This window comes from Ammospiza caudacuta, chromosome 1 (assembly GCF_027887145.1).
Source record: "Ammospiza caudacuta isolate bAmmCau1 chromosome 1, bAmmCau1.pri, whole genome shotgun sequence".
In the NCBI taxonomy this organism is placed as follows: domain Eukaryota; kingdom Metazoa; phylum Chordata; class Aves; order Passeriformes; family Passerellidae; genus Ammospiza; species Ammospiza caudacuta.
Genome location: NC_080593.1, coordinates 60869948 through 60887592, shown reverse-complemented (window position 1 = coordinate 60887592; position 17645 = coordinate 60869948). Strand labels below are relative to the sequence as shown.

The 17645-nt window shown below is 42.5% G+C and overlaps 1 protein-coding gene across 2 annotated transcripts in view; it reads left to right on the top strand.

Annotated features, from left to right (window-relative positions):
- The window catches only part of NFATC1 (nuclear factor of activated T cells 1), a 110974-nt gene that overhangs the window by 69242 nt on the left and 24087 nt on the right, over positions 1-17645 (top strand). For both annotated transcript variants that reach the window (XM_058803573.1, XM_058803581.1), the window contains exon 9: positions 9173-9552. In XM_058803573.1, the coding sequence (XP_058659556.1) occupies positions 9173-9552 (380 nt within the window). The remainder of the gene's footprint in view (positions 1-9172; positions 9553-17645) is intronic.

Genomic DNA, 17645 nt, shown 5'->3' with positions numbered 1-17645 from the left:
TGGACCAGACACTGCAGTCGGGATTCTGAGCAGAGCCTTTGGATGTTCAGCTTTTAAAGTGCCTCCACTGCTGTGGCTCCATGCAGGGGGCTCTGCAGCTCCATTACGTGTGGCAGAACAGTTTGGAAAACCACGTTTCAGGGTTAAACTAACCCGGAGTATCTGAAGAAGAACACAGGCGTGTATGCTGGGATTCTAAATCCTGTGTTTTCATCTAAGAAAGCTGAAGGACTTCTCCTGCTCAGAAGACTTTAAACAATGAATGATAAGGATTAGATTTCTGTCTGTTTAGATTTCTTTTAAGTAGGTACAAAAAAATAGAGGAAATGTGATCAAGAACTTATTTTTGCAGATAGGAGTGAGTACTCTCTATGTTTTCTGTTATCCAACAAGTATTGATATCAAGAATGTTGAACACAGGAAAGTTTTTCTTTGAATTTTATTTATAAAGTAGTGATATTTGACTAACTAAAGACAGGCTAGTTTGTCCAGGAAATATTTAATAAAAAGGAAAAAGGAGAGTTGATGTTTTCTTCTACTGGAATGAAAAATACGCTTTTGCAAAGAGTTGATGATAAAGTATTTCCAGTTTCTGTTTCTGTCAGGCTTCGTAATTGTCAAAGCATTATTAAAAGATCATGTAATTGCTTCTGGTATTTATTAAAATGGTGTTGATATTCTGGGTAACTTTTACTTTGAGATGAGTTTCGCTACCCACAGGGTCAGATTTCCAACTGCACAGCCTTCACTCACAGATAGAGCTTTTCTGCAGCTCCTTTGCCTCCCTGCAGTCATCTGCACAAGTCTTCAAGATGTTGCGCTTCTCTGAAAACCTGGCCACAGTGACTTGGTGGAAGTCCTTTGAATCTGTGGGTGTGTGGCTGTGCTGAGAGCCTGCCTGTGGTGACTAGATGTGCCTCAGTGTTGTAGTTTACAGCCCAGCAGCGCAGAAGTGAAGCTCTTAACATTGTAGAATAGAATCGTAGGATATCTCAAGTTGGAAGGGACCCATAAGGATCATTAAGTCCAACTCCCCACTCCTTGCAGGACCACCCCTTGGTGTACATCTGGAAAGGGTGTGTGCTGCCCACAGCATATTGTTGTCAGCATTCTCCTGACTTACTGCCTCTGCTCTAAAATTATCCCCTGCCCACCATACAGATGGGTGCAGCAACACTTTGCTTATGGCTGCATTGAGCAGCCATGCCTCTGTTTCACCTCAGCCCTTCCACCCACACCTCACTCCCTAAGTTCAAAGATGACATCAGCCCCTTAGCAGAAATGAGGATGCACAGTGTTGCCACTCTGATGTGACACAGCATGTGGCTTGTGCTGATTATCTCCTGACACCTCTCACCTCTCGGTATTTGTTGAAGTTTCCTGCTTGAGGTTGGCAAGATTATCAGCCTAGTCCTTTATGCAAACGATGGTGGCTTGGGGGCTGCTGGGGGAGCAGGGCCAATGCAGGGCCTGTGTCGTGCAGGGACCATAACCTGTGGCTGGTGCAATACAACCTCAGCAGTGCCTCAACAAGGGGACGGAGCGTGGCTGAGTCAGGCCTGGAGCCTCAGACCAGCTGGAGGTGTTTTCATCCCCAGGAGCATGTGGACTGCTGCAAAGCCAGCACATGGCAGGACAGGTCAACAGAGGGGATTGGGTTAATGGTTGGCCCCAGAGGACTTTTATTTTAGGTGAAAATAGGAATCACAGTTACTCATTTTTACACTATACACTGACACAGTTTTGGCTACTCAGTGGCTGATTGGTAATTTTGACATTTAGCAGAGTAACTAAAAGCAGGTGAGGTTTTGTCAGAGTCCTGTTCTCATTTATGACAATCACAAAGTTCATCATCTCTGGGTGTATCAGCCCCTCCACTCCCATCCAGGAGCCATGGAAGGTCTGTGGAGGAGCAGAGGAGGCTCGTGTTGCACTCACTAGCATTACATCCTCAGGTGCCGGGTGCCCACTGGAGCTGCCCACACTTCGTGCATTGCCCACACTTTATCCAGGTGACATCCATTTTCAGCAGTCAGACAGAGCCCAGCCAGCTGCATCTGACCTGCACACAGAGTCTGTCTTGATCTGTGTGGAGAGGCATGTGAGGAACACTGCCTCTCTGTGGTGCTCCATCTTCACCTGGAAGGCCAGGAAAAAGCATCACCTGTGTGATTGCCCTGTGAAAGGCAGGGGTGGACAAGTGCTCTGTAGAAGCTCCTGGCTGTGTCTGACCATCAGCAATGATCACCCCTAGCAGTTAACTTCCAGTGTATAAAATTATATTTTCTCAGTATCTCAATTTTCAAATATTCCCCTTCAGCTGTAAAAAAACCCAGCCTGTAGTTTTGGTCATTGAACTCCTCTGCATGAACATTTTGAGGACTCCTTGCCTTGCTTTCCAGTGCAAGCAGGGATAAAGTCAGCACTGGTGGTGTAATGTTGTGTAGCATCATCAAAACAGACCTCAGCCCAGTGGATTTTAACATCTGACAGAGGTGACATAGAAAGCTTTGGCCGGTGCAGAGTGGGTGTTGTGCACAGTTAAACGTCCAGTTGAAGGCAGCAGTGGAGCCAGGTGCTGCACCATGCTCTGGAAGCAGCAGTAGAGCAGCCCAAGTGGGCATATCCCAGGACTTGATTTTCCTATTCAACAGCGTAGGATTGAACAAATTGTTCTGGTGAAAAATTGTAACTTTTAAGAATTTTTATCTCTTTCTTTTGAAAGAAAGCTAATGCATAATTTTCTGTACTAGCACAACCCAAAATGCCCTCCACCTACCTTCTAGTTCTCCCCACCTGATTTAGCAGGGTATGCAACAAGCTACTGTATATAATCTTCTGTCTCATAAATATGTGTAGAATAACCTAATAGATTAACAGCTGTTGAAAAGCATTTAGCAAATGAGTTAGCTGGAAAGCACTTCCAAATCAGATAATGTCACTGTCCGAGATTATGTGGTGAGGTGTATGCACAAGGTTTCCATCTCCCCGAGCCATTCTTGTATAAAACTGTACATATTCATCTGAACCTGTAAAAATCCATACACAAAATCCGAAAAGGGCTGGCAGGCAGGCAGGCACGTTTTAGAGTTAGCCCTCCTGATGAGTAGCCCCAGTAGTAGTGTACAAGTAAGAGAGATACTTGTGCAGATAAAAGTTGCACACACCCATGTGCTCCCTGCAGTGTCTTGATGGCAGGAGGCTTCCTTTGTGTCTGAGTCACCGTGCACTGGATTTAGTAACTAAAAGCAAAGGCTTGATAGCAGCTTGACCTTTAAAAGTGTTTTGGCTTAATAGGTGCCTGGGGGAAACGCCAAGTTCACAGACAGCATCTGCACAGGTCCCTGTAGTTGACTGTCTCACAAGATCCCTGGGACTGAGTGCTCATCCCATGTTGCTGAGGTTGCCATTGCTGCATGTACGTTGGCAGGGCATTTCAGAAAGTTCTGCTCAGCCATGTTGAACTTTGTGATTGTCATAAATGAGAACAGGACTCTGACAACAGGACTCTGACACAATCCATGAAGCAGGGATTGTGTTTTGTGAGGGCAGCCAGTCCCTTGCCTCTCCCCAGCACCAGCTGCTCCGCAGTCAGAACAAGGGGTGAGGCCTCAAGTATGCTGGATCTGGCCAGTGCTGCTGCAGCAGCCAGCATTTTGTCTTTGCACAAATCCATGGAGATGTGTCCACATCCCTAATTAGTCTTTGGTCACCCAGCAGCAAAGCAGTGACAGGAACTGGGGTCACCAGTGCAATGTCTTCTGAAGGTGTGCTGCCAGTATCAAAACTGACTGACAGGGGAGGATTTCAAAGGCACAAACGGCCTTTCAGAGCTCAACTCAGTAATGGAGATTTAGACAGCTAACTCCTCAGCTCTCTTTGAAAGTCCCATCCCAAATTCTTACCAATTGCCAGATATTTAGTCCAGAAGTTGAAGAAATGTGTGTGTGCACATGATGAAAAAGGTAGTGTTTTGATTTTCGTACTCTTAACTAAAATCTGTGTGCAGGTGCCAGGGAACTACATCATAGTCTGCACCATGAAAGGAAGCTATTTTGTTGGATAAGCTCAATCAAACTTACGGATAAAATAAATATATTTTAGTGCCATAAATGTCTACACTGATAATACTACATGGAATTGGGAATTTGATAGTTAAATGTTAATCAGGATAAACATCTGCTTAATTGGTAAGATTTTATTTTTTCAGTTCACATATTTTAATAACATTCCTCCCCCCAAAAAATAAAATAAAAAAAAAAATTAAAAACCCATCCGGATTGCTGAAGTGTAAAAGCAAACACACACTTGTTAAAATTGTCAAAAAATATGTATAGTTTATATCTGAGTACTTTCTGACTCCTTTTACTGAATGTGCATGATTTATTATTTTTCTTCTAGGTTTGATATATTAACTTTTTACCTGCTAGAAAGGGCTTTCATTTAAATGTGGGCTTGCAGAATTGGCTGAAATATTTCTCCCAGATTCAGACACACACAGAAGGACCATTGTCTTCCACCAGTGCCTTGGTATGATGTCATAACCCTGATCTCTCTGAGTAAGAAGCTTTGATTTGTAGCTAGGGCTGCTGCCAATGCGTGGTTCTCAGAACTTCATATTAAATTAGATGACATAATGACATGAGTTCAGAGTCTAAGAAGGCATCACCAAACCATTGAAAACTAATTTGAAATTAATTTGCTTATCAGACTAATTTAGAACAGTGACTTCCGTCATATTTTAATATTGAAAATCAAGAACGGTATAAAACCATCTGTCAGCTGACCTTGTGCATTGTGAAGTAACAGGCATTAAAAATGTCACTGTACCAAACTTGCATTCTTTTTTACCTTTTTAGTGCAAGGGCCAGATCCTTCAGCACTCTTAAATGAATAATGTGGCTTCTGAGTCTCATCTTTTGTGTTTACAATTTCACAAATTCTGGCTTCATTGCTGCACTTAATTATAGGTGAATCTCAGTGTATCACAAATTCAGTCACAGTTTTTTGTTGTAGCCAGCTGAGAGTCTGCAAGACTGGGTGCTACCTCAGCACCACAGAGCAGTTCTGAGATAGAATAATTGTTGCTGTTGGGTGTGGTTCTGCTGGATTTAGGAAGTGACTCTTTCTGCTGAAAGTGTTCACAAGTTCTGAACAGCTGTGAGGCTTTGCAGTTAATTGCCAGGCCAGGCCTGCTGTGTGACTGACTAGGAGTGTCTCTTTTAGCTGGCAGGGTGTTACCAAGTCATTCAAAATTTGAAATATTTGGGCTAAAAGTTAGGCTAATACTGTTTTCTGTTAAATATTATTCCTGAGAAAATTAGCAGTGCTGCCTATATCACGTTGCATCTCCCTCTGAAATACTCACTTGTGGGAGTCAGTGATGATGGAAGTGGATGTGTGTTATGACAGCTAGCTTACCATGCCTCCATGGGGATGTATAAAAGGGCTTAAAACCCCTTTTTCAATCTTGGTTTTGTAAAGACTGGCAGTTCATCAAGCATGAGTCAGTAGATAAGTGGTAACAAAGCTGGGCTTTGAACAGGGCTGTCTGCTGTGTTGTCTCGTGCAGAGGGTTCCCTTGTGAACTGCCTAGGGTTCTCCTGTGCAGAGCCCTGATTTGGACTTGATCCTTGAGAATCCCTTCCAAGTCAGGGTATTCAATGATTTTCTTATCTAGGAGGAAACGGTGAAGGTGGGTACTAAGGTTTGGATCAAGTTCGAAGTCAGGTACAGTTGCCCACCCCAGCTGAGCGTTTCAGTCCCCCAGAAGTCAGTGGGACAGTGGGTGAGGATGTGTTAGTTCCTTGTAGCCTCATTACAGTGTTTGAGTACACAATAGACACTGTGATGGTAAGTGGGTAACCAGTAAATACAGTTACACGCTGTTCCTGCTTTGGTTTGGGGAGGTATGCCTTGAAATTTCCATAGCTCTTGCTTCGGGCCCTCTAAAGTCTGTTGAAAAGTGGACAAAAACAGTTGCACTTTCAAAGAAAAAATGTAAGGTGGTTTACACCAACTTCTGACACAATCAGAATTGATACTTGATTAATATTTATTAATAGTAGTATTTTCAGAATGACCAGATCAGACCCACAGGTAGTTTGAGTTGAGTTTGCAAATCCAAACATTGGCAAAGATTTTTGGCCTTTGTTACTCTGTTTGTTGAAGATACATAGGCTGGGGAGAAGCAGGTAATGGGCATAAACAAGCCATTAACTGATGTAATGCAGCAATTTGTGGTATTGTATCCTCCCCAAGTCAAATACTACAGTTATTCATGTAAAATACTAAAGCTGAGATCTGGCCAGAAGGGGAATGTTAATGTCTTCCGTTTCTTCTGACATGCTCAGCTCTACAGGTCTGATTCCAGATCATCTGGATCATTAGTAATGGTTTCTTCTTGGGAAAAAAATTTCTTACAGACCTCCTTTCTCCAAACCTGTACCTCATGAAGAGGTTTGCTGTTTTTTTAAGGGGTTGAGTGGCTGCCATCCCAGTCTGTATGATGCTCACACTCACTCTGCACAGGGTTAATGGCTATGCAGCTGGCAAAACACAGAAAAGTCAGATACAAATCCCTTCACCATTTCAGCAGGAAAACTTTTACTGTCTTCTGGTGTGATACTTACTCTAATGATGAGATTAGCATACAAACAAAATATATGAAAGAGAGCAATGTCTGACTTTCTTTACTGTGTTGAAAAAGCACATCAAAAAAGGTAATGATAACAGTTCAGTTGAACAAGTTCGGGCAGCTTTAAGCATAAGTAAATCAAGTAGTTGTCCATTGAAAGACAATTTGTTTCCCATTACATGAAATAACTGATGCCCATAAGTATCAGTTCCAAGCAAAACAACCCTGACTAGCCCTGACCAGTCTCTGTTTTCCATCTGAATTTGTAGGCATCAGGAGTGTCTTTGGCTGCTGTCACCATCTCAAAGTGAGATTTTGGACTAACAGGTGTGGAATACAGTTCTGCCACCCATCAGTCCTTCACCTTGTGCTGAGCAGGACTTATTGGTGGTCTTCCATTGGCTGTAGTATGTGTATTTCAGTGTAGCAACACACACAAAAAATTTACAATATTCATGACCACTAACCAGACCTCCAAATGGACCCCATGGCATTGCTATTTTAAAGAAAAGACTCAGACTGAAGTGACAATAAAGTGCAATGGTGTGCTGCAGAAGAGCTACAATGAAAAGCCAGCCTGAGATCAGGAACCTGTCTTCCATAAAGCCTCCAGCCTGCCTGCCACCAGGGCTATAATCCTTCCCTGGGTTATAACAAGTCAGACAACTCCAGGGTTTATTGGAGTTGTATTGCCAGTGGTTGAGCGTGGAATTATTTAGCACAGGTGTTTCTATAACAGTGATATATTGGGAAAATTTGGTGTTCAACAACCATCATATTTCCAGCTGTGCTGTGGTTAGTGCTAGCATAGTGATCCTAATATAAAACATGTGAGAATATTTGCTAGCTCAAGAACTTGTTAAAGGTATTTTCTTACAATATCTGAGTTGCTGTGTTTATCTAGGTGCATTTCTTCGGTCTTGCATTTTCCTAAAGTGTGTGATAGTGATTTTGTCAAGCTGTCACTGAACGTGGAATCTGTTTCTCTCTAGCCAAGTGCATTGGTAGCCCTGCTAGCCAGTGTGCATCACCCAAGCTAGTGAAAATAAGATTGTGAGAAATCCAATGACAGTCCATCACACCTAGCCTATTTGTCTTGAGCAGCACCTGTGCATCTGTTACATATATAGACCTGTTTTTACTGGGGTGCTAGAAATCTTGAAACAAGTGTTGCAAGCAGCTACATGTAAAAGAACATAAAAGGAACAAAGTTAACAAGGGGCTCAGGGACTGTAAAACAAGGGTAGTGAAGTGCATTCACCACCAACAAAATCTCATACAGAGCCTCATACAGGCTCAAAAAGACCCATACACAAACATAATAAATGGCTGAAAAATGTGTGTTTTGTAAAACACGTGCAAATAAAAATACAATCAGAGACGCTCATGCAACACACATGTATCTGAGCTGAGTTGTGGAAAGTGTTTCATTATTAACTTTGTGCCATAATGGTTTGGATATTAGAATATTACAAAAAATATTCTCTAGTGTCACCAGAATTTTTTTAGAAAGAAGATAAATGCCATCATGCATCCATACTTGATTGTTGTATGCATTAGAGGTGCATCTGACTAGAAAAAAATACATCTATGGTCTAGCTTGGCTCTATTATTTGTAATTTTCCTGACAGAGAATGTGGGTCAGTTTTGCCTGTATACTGCGTCTCTTGTAGGAGAAGCTTCAAAGATGCCTCTCTTTGATTTGAGAGAGAAAGCAAATGTTGAAAAGACACCTCAGTTTGACAAATCATCTTTCCTTGATTGGAGAAAGCAGCTGTGCATTTGTCACCACTGAGTTGATGCTCACTGACAATCATGTCTGTCCACATTCTAGGAGTTTTTAGAGATGTGACTGCTCAGTTAGGGCATTGTTTGGGACAGTGGGTAGAGCAAGCAGAGGTCTAAAACAGGAATCAGTGTTTCTTGGTAGCCAGAGACTGACTGACATTTGTTAGGAGTTGGCATTAGCAAAACTCAAATGCAATTATGTAAAAACTAAACAAATCAGATTCTACTCTTTCAAAAATATCTTCATAATTTAAAACTTCTTGTACATAGCACTTTGTCATGTATCTTTGCAACTTTATTTTCATTGAACTCTAAAAGCCCCATCTCTACCTTATTATGCTCCAGTTTACTGCGTGTACAGACATTTATCAAATGGGCCATCGGTAGCTGTAGAAATGTAGTAGTCTATCCAAGTTAAAATTCTTGCCTTGATTACTACAAATCCATGGAGCCCTTGGGTCCAAAGCTTCCACTGAAGCACAGCTATTTGCAAATAGATTTTTATAGCACATTAGTGCTGGAAGACAGTCCAAAGAAAATAGTCCTTTTCAATATTAGAACCAGCTGTGACTTTCTTGTGCTGATGACTCATTCATTTTTTTTTATAGGGTGGGAGAACTAGGCAAAAGACACACAGAGTCTTATTCACAACATTGTTTGTTTTGCAAAGGGTATCCTAGCCACAAGCCAACTTGATCATACCAATACGCAACTCATGTTTATTTAAAACCTTTTTTCTTTTAACAGTTCCAATTATAAAAACAGAACCCACAGATGACTATGAGCCTGCTCAAACCTGTGGACCAATGAACCAAGGCTTAAGCCCTCTCTCTAAACCGTACTACAGTCAGCAGATCATGATGCCCCCTGATCCTGGTTCGTGCCTCGTGGCCGGCTTCGCCTCCTGTCAGCAGAGAAACGCCATGATGTCACCTTCTCCCAACGCAAGCCCCAAGCTGCACGACCTTTCATCCTCTCCCTACAAGTGCATCCCCAACCCGGGCCACAGTCACCTCGGACTTCAGCAGCCCGCTGGAGGTGTCCCCACCATACAGGAAGTGCCAAGGTCTATAGTTGTGCACCCAAGCCCCCCCGAGCAATCATCTCACGTCATGCTGCAGCCGCAGGTGAGTCAACATCTGAGCAGTAGCTGTCCCCTTGGTTATCAACAAACACTCTATCCCAACAGTCCCTCTTCTCCAGTTCCATCTGTTACCCAAGAGCCAACCTATTTGCAGTCCTGCAGTCCAACTCACTCATCCATAATGGGTCAACAGCAGCAGCAACTGCCGAAGGTTCACAGAAATGAGTCTCCAACAACCCAACCACTATCATTGCCAGAGTTGCATGAGGAAAGTAATCATAATTTGGCCCCTATTCCTGTAACGATCAAGCGAGAACCTGAGGAATTGGACCAGATGTACCTGGATGATGGTAAGTCCTCCACGACACAGGTTTGCGTTCACCATGTTGCTCTATCAGTGAGTTCCCTTAAGCCCCCCTTCTTTTGAATCCTGGTGGAGAAGAAGTTCCATTAATAGCCTGGTGGAAAGGTGTGGACTTTGCTTGGGTTGTCTTTGTACAGGAAAGGGCCCTTTCATTTCATTTGCAGTAATGAAACCCCATTATCTAAGCATTAAATGTTGTTAGTTAGCATAGAGCTCTAGCTGCATGACCAATAGCTATGTTGTAATAATCTTAACTGTATGTTCTTGGCTTATGCCCATGACAGTGACCTGTGGAACTGCAGTGAAAACATATTTAACATTGTCCCATTCATAATGCAGTGAAATGTCTGATGTGCAAATCTGTTCACTGAAACTAAATGTTAAACTGCTCTACTTCAGCTGAGAAGGTTCAAATTAAAAATGGAGGCATATCTTTCGGCATCACTTTTCAGTCTGTTTGCATCTGATGTTTAGGAGAACCTTTTTTTCCCATTTTTATTGTGGCCTTGCTGCTGCTTTTTCTTTTCTTCTTTTTTTTCTTTTTCTGGTTTTGTGAGATTCTGTATGTATATATATTTTACATGCAGCACTGAAAAGCTGAAATGCTGTGATAAACTTGTTAGACCCAAATATTTATTAGTTGAATGTAATAAAAGAGAAAATATGAAATTTGGTTATGTGACCTTACTGAACTGCGATTGAGCATTTGCTGCTAAGAATCCTAGTAATATTCTGGACCCTTAATGCAGGATGGGAATTCCCTTCCAATAGCCATGTAACTTTTTATAACATACCATGTTCATTGAAGAAAGAAATGCCACTTAAATGGCTGCATTGAAACTACTTGGTGCCAAGGAACATCTGAATGTTATTGTCCTTTAGGGAGAATTTAAGGACAATTCATTGCACTGTTTTGTTTTGTTTTTTTTTTAAAAAGGACATTTTGTCATTCTATTTTAAACAGCATGCTACTCACTGAATTAGGATTCAAAATGAGTGTTCTGGAGCCTGAGTAGCAACTCTTTGCTTTTTAACTTCAGGAAAATTATTTTTCTTCACAGAAGTTGTTACTGCTTACATGATAGAGAGAGCTAGGGAACTTCCCCTAATTAGGAGATAAGGTCAACAGTTTTGCACAACACATCGTTTTGACAAGGTTTTCTTCATACAGTGTGCATTTTTATCACTTACTTATGCTGCAAGGAGCATGATTTCAACAAGGTATATGAGAAATGTACACAAACAAAAAAAATTTGGGGTTTGAGAAAAACCCCAAAGTTTAGATTACTCTAAACCTAAACTCTGCTTTTGAAGAAAAGCACAAGAAAGGGGCAGCCTTCCTGCCTTACCTCTCAAAAATCCCACTACCTCTTCTCAGACAGAGCCATGAAAGCTGCCTTTGCCTTTGCTTCTTGCCCTACTCTCAAGGGCTGGATCCAGCTAGTGGGTGTGGTTCCATGAGCTGACCCAACGGACAAAGTGTAAATGGTTTTGCCTTTAACTTCATCTCTGTTCCATTGCACTCCAGTCCTCTAACAGATGATCAGAACTAATTGTAGAAGCTACCATGTACATCTGCACTGATATCTGAGGTTGACTTTGGAGATCTCTTCAGCTAGCGAAATCCAGATAGACTTTCCTTTGGCATCCAGCAGGCTTTCAAAATCCTTCTGTGGCTAACCACAGGAGCTATAGACCAAGAAAGATGTGACAGTCCTGATAATGGTATATACTAGGAAGAAGCCCAAGCCTTTGTGGTTCAATGAATTAAGTACCACCAGTTCCCACTAAAGAGGTCAATCAGAAATGGCTAAAATGATATTTAGGTTGTCTCAGGGATCACACTGATGGAGCTCAACCCACATGACCTGCCTTTTCCTATCTAAACTTTATCTCACTGCCTGAAGAAAAGGTCATCCACTCTATGTATAGCTGAAGTGGACTACTACCCTCTTTGTATTTGTCTCAGTATCTGAACGAGGGGCTAAAGGCAGGAAGTGTTTCTTGTTGGATTTGTGCTGGCCAAGACACCCTGTTCAAACCATGCAGAGCTCTGGCATGCCTCAGACATGCAGCACAGGAGCATGAAGCTGTGAGTCAGGCTGGAAGCCTGTTTAGGTATATGCTATATGCATTTCATGAAGGCAGCGTTTTCACCACTACTGCAGACATGGGTTTCACATTACATTTAATCTGATGGAACTGCAGGCTCCTATGGAAAGGGTGGCCTCAATCTGTCTTGCTCTGTCACGTGTTCTTGCTGCTTCCTTCAAGTCATATCAATTGATTATGGAGCAGCAGAGCAGGCTAATGGAAAATTAGCCTGCCCAAAATAGCAAAATCCACACAGTTGGGTCAGCTCATGGAACCATGTCCCCTAGCTAGATCCAGCCCTTGAGAGCAGGGCAGGAAGCCTGGTGCTGTGGGTCGAGGGTGCTGCTAGGTCACTGGGTGGCAGAAGCCCACCAATAGGCCAGAGCAAGTGTGAGTTGAAGCCACTTCTGATGCAATCTTATCCTCCCCAGCAACTATCTAAGCACTCATCCTGTTTTGGTTAAAAATCCCCTTCACCTGTCAGTTCCAGAAGGGTGACGTCTGGGCTCCCTCTCCCAGTCTCAAAGGGCATTTTGGCCACTCTGGTGACTGCCTAGAAACCACCAGTGATTGCATCTGGTGTCCCAGGGGGTGCTGCTCACTGAGATCAGCAGGAAAAAGGCCAAGCATGGATGCAGTAGCCCTGGTACTGTGCCTGGTACTGTTTCATTCACACCTCTGACCATAACAGTGAAACAAGGGACCACCGTGAGTTTTGGCGAGTGGCTTGTGCCAAATAGGAGCAACTCGTTTTTCCATGTACCTGACTTTTTTTTTAAATAGCAGCTTTTTGAAGGTACCACCATATTTAATCACTAGTATTTCCACCTCTAAGTGTTTTTCGTGTTGGAGGAGTGGGTGGAATATCTGTAGCACTTGTGAACAATATGAAAGCGAGAGACAGGTCAGGTATACTTAACTGCTTCCCTTGCATGCTGCTTTGAGTATAACAACTCTTTTTCTCGTCCCTGGTTAATGAAATATTTTAATGACATTAAAAATTAAATTCTCAAAGCATCACTCATTTTAATAAGTATATCTTCACAGGATCCTGTAGCTATTTAATACATCCGCTTTTATCTAAAAGTATTTAAGAAATGTGAGGTATTGACATCTAACATACTTAGGGGACTGCCAGAAAAAAAAATCCAATTGATTTTCCCAGATTATAACTGATAAAATTTTGGTTGCTTGTTTGCCACTTTAGGAAGGTTTGATTTATGTTATCTAATATACACAGAGCCATTTTGGAGCAGAATAAGCAGAAATCATTTGGTTTGAGCTTATGGGTTCAAAGTAATATTCATTCGTTTAGTTCTGGAATATGTCCAAATATAGATCATTTACACTGCAAAGTATGTATGGAAAAAAACAGTCAATTAATTTATATAAATAGAGATCCTTTATATGACATTTTTCTGCTTTGATAAGAGGTGCGTAGCTGAAGTAATATAAAGATAGCACATGAAGAGAATTCCATTTTGCAAGTAAGTTCTGGTCTTGGCAATCTCATTTTAAATCAAAATCTAACCACCTGGGCTACTCATTAAATATGTTGTCCATTTCAGCATGTGAATATGTGATTCCACATATAGAATGTATTTAAAACTCACACTATAAAGTGATACCTGATATATTATGGCTGTGCTCTTGATACTGAAAGGTATCTGGCTTGGATACCAGCACCCATTTCAAATCATTTTGAGTTCAGCCTCTTAGCAAAGATTATGGCTGACTACCTTTGCTGCTTTTACAGGAACATTTGATTAAAAGCAGTTTAAATTGTGACATTTATGCCTGGTTTTGGTCCTCTGTGAGAGGCCATGGTCCTTTGCAGGGGGAGAGGGAGTGTCTCCTGTCCTCTGCACCAGGAGCTCCTGCAGATATTGCCATGACACTGGGGCACCCTGGTAGGTGATGCTGGGACTCTCCATGTCCTTGTGCCACTCCTGCCCTAGGCAGTGAAGGTTAAGTGATGTTTGCCTTTTAGATCTAACCTGGGAAGAGTTTGGGGTGCTGGGTGCTAAAGCTCATGGAAAGCCATTAGGCTGACAGGCTTGAGGGACCTCTTAAGTACAAATTTATGCTGTAATTTCTTTTAAGAAAATGCATGGTATTTAGGTATTGATGTGTCTGCTATACAGCCCTTTGAGATGTGAAATGGAATTAGTATTGTCCAAAGAGATGGGTAGTTTGGGAAAGCTGCAAGTTGATGAGAATTCTTCCTGGTCCCTTGAACCAGATGTGAAAATTTACCTAATTTATATCTTTGATATCTTTATATTTTGAATGTGCTTGTCTCTGCAGTTATCTAACTAGCACTTGGGTCAAAAGCTATGCTAGTCTGCTCTTGAACTAATCCTCCTTCTTTCGTGTTGACTAGGGCAGCTCAGGCAATTTTTCAGAATTTTAACTGCTTTTCTTAGTGGTAGAAGAAACCTGAAGCCAGAGGCAGGAGAGTGGAAATTTACACAGCTTTCTGGATGTCCAGGCAGCTGGGAACTGGCCAGGTTCACAACAGGAGATGCTGTAGGTGACTTGAAATCACCTTCCTCATCCCCATTTCCCTTTCCTGGACTTAGTGTAGCCTGTGTGAAACACAGAACTGAGCTCCAAGTCTTTCATTTCACCAGGACGGATGATGCCAAGAAATATTTTTCAGGTTGTAACTGGCATTCCCACAAGCTGTTAGATATTTTACCTGCAGCAGAATGACACTCAATTGTGAAATTATTTCCTGCTTTTAGAAACATCAAAGAATGTTGTTTTCATTATAGATGAAAATGAAGCTATTTTGAAAAAGTAAGGGGGAAACACATTGATACCAGCAGAAAAAAAATGTGTGAGTTATATTCTCAGCAGATTTCAAAGTGTATTGTACATTCTGTAATCCCATTTGTTATATTAGTGCAGAAAACTTTACAAAAGCAGTTTGTAATTGAAAGCAAAGCAGCATCCTGGAGGATTCTTTAATCAAGGTGCTTGTTACTCAGTGCTTGAGTACTGAAGGCCTGGCTTCTGATCTCAACTTTTGAGATGCAGTGGCAGCCTTGTTGAAATCAGGAGCACACTCTCATTGCTGGCCATGAGGCCAGAGTTCCACATGCTGTTGAAAAAAATTTTTCCAGAATGTCCTGAGTCTTGTGTAGGAGCCAAAACTGAAATAGCAGCATCTGAAAGACAGATCTCCTGTCTGAAGTTTTGTATATTAATTCAGCCTCCTCCTCTCCACATGAATGCTTTCATAAAGGTCTCTATCCTGATCAGATCTATAAATCTTTGCATAGTAAGATGAAAATACACAGGCCATAAACAAAGGTATCTGATGTTTGGATATGTGGCTAGCAGAAAGTATCAGAACCACATAATCATCTTTTCTAAAACAAGAAGGCTTTTGTTCTTGTGATTGTCTTTGCACAGCTGTGAGTTTTATAGCACTATGCCAATGAATGCACTCATTGCCACTTGTATTTTACTCTGAAAAGGTAAATTGGGAGTATTAAGCCCCCAATAAGTATGTAAAAGTGGCAAAACCACAGGTAAAGTGTTACTGAAAGCTGCAGTCCTGCCAGCCATTTCATTTTGAGCATGGCTCTTTTAAATATAACTTTTGCAGTAAAAGCTGTAACTCCTGGATGTAATATGAGCTATTGCTAATGTCATTCCCATGAATTGCTTACAGTGTTGAACCGTTAGATGTCTGACAAGTCCATATATCTCCTATACAGTATATATGAAAGTTTTTTGCGTCTAAACCATATGTTCTTTTTTTACTCCTCTATATTCTGGAAATGCACGTGGTTTGGTGATATAGTTTATTTGAACAGGAACCATAGCAGACAGAATTATTCTTTTGCTGAAATGTACCCTTTTTCATACATCTCAGCTTCATGATTAAAGCGATTGGCTCTTAAGGCGTTTAGTCTGCTTCTGCCACAATTATGCCTTTGGAAACTCCTGAGTTCACCCAGTGATTTCCAGTAGTCCAAATGTCATTAGAACAACATGCAGGTAGTCTGTAAAGTACAGTAACACTGTCTACACCTTTGGTTTGGGCGAGCTTTTCCCTTCCTCCCTCTTGGCCAAGCTTTGCAGCTCTGGGAGAAAACAAATAGCTTTCCTCATGCAAAGTTTTACTTAACCTGGCATGGTGCCTGAGCCTAGACCCTCCTCATCTCTAATGATGATTGAAAGTGTACATGCTACTGTGATAAAACATGCTGAGGGTTAACATTTGGGGCTTGGGTTGTAGGCGATGAGTAAGGGAGGGCTGAAGTAATGCGTTCGAGTCAGCCCTTCGTTGGACTTGCACGTCTGGGTTGGAGGGGGATCCTGTTACACGAAATCACACACCCACGGGAATGCATTTTGCTGTTTCTAGCAAGTTTGATGAATTGGGTCTCCCAGGAGGCCCGCCAGAAGAAAGCCCCCAGAAGCACAGATGACCAGACTAGGTGTCTTTCCTGGTTTTCTGCAGCCCCAGGTGTGCAGCTGCCCACAGAGCAGACCTGCCTACCTCTTAGCTGTGGTATGCTGTGAAACATAGTAGGGAACTTTGCTTTCTTTCTATGTCAGCACTTACATTTCCAGGGAGGTCCTTGAGCCTCAGGCTTTCAAGAAAGTGTCCGGTGCCTTCAGAGAAGTCCTTAGTGGTTCCAGCCCCATTCAGTGATGCCACACACTGGTGGAGGGAGCCGGAGGCTGACAAAAGGGCAGGAAAGCTGCAGAAAGCAGTGTTGAAAAAGCAGACTTTGGCTGATGTGCATCTGCACATGCACCTTCACGTTAACACTTGGAGTTATTAAGTGTTTGTCTGCAGCTGTGTTGCTTCCCCTCTTTCTAGCTGAGACCAGCTTGGAAGAAGTCCCTTCTCACTCCCATGCCCGATGCATTCTTCCATTTCTGTATCAATGACTGCTGGTGTTGCTGCTTCAAATAGTGAGCGTTTTGTTGGTTATTTTCTGTAAGCTTTCCCTGGGAGACCAGAGCGAAGAAGTTGCTGTATCTGAGCCTTGGTAACAGTTACATCTGCTTTTAACCCTGGAGAAGTGCCAAGGAAAATACATGGCTTGCAGAAGCACAAGCTTCGTGAGAAAGCTTTGTTCGGATGCAAATTATTTTAGGAATATGTTGTTTGTTTGAATCCTTTCTGCTGAGCTGAGCAATATTAGCTGCTCAGGTGTGGCCTTGTGCCTTGGCCTCCGTGCTGTCATGTCCTGAGCCCCTTCTGTCAAAACATTAGTGGGGAAGTTGTGGTGCAAGCCCCTTTTCTCAAGGGAGCAGAATACGGCACAGGCCCCCGCAGCGCCTCTGCGGAGCTGGGCTGGCAGCTCAGCCCAGCAAACACATCCGTGTCAGAGGGAGCAGCCTCCTTGACTTCACACACAGCACTCTTGAGAGGTACTGGAAGGCTGCTGGATCCCCAAGCTGTGGAGGGCCTGCCTCTGCTCCCACTTAAGTCAGTAACACCGTTCCCTTTGGGTTCGTTGGGAACAGGACCAAGCGCGTGGCTGGTAGTTAAAGCACACATAATAGTTGCATTCATGGAAGCCTAGTCCCTGATAGACAGGCAGAGAGGGAGTTTTTCCAAGCAGATTCCTGCACGGCACCACTCATTGTTTCACTGTGTCTGCCGGACAGCTGGGGGCTGGGGCAGGGGCCTGATAGTGGCTTGACCA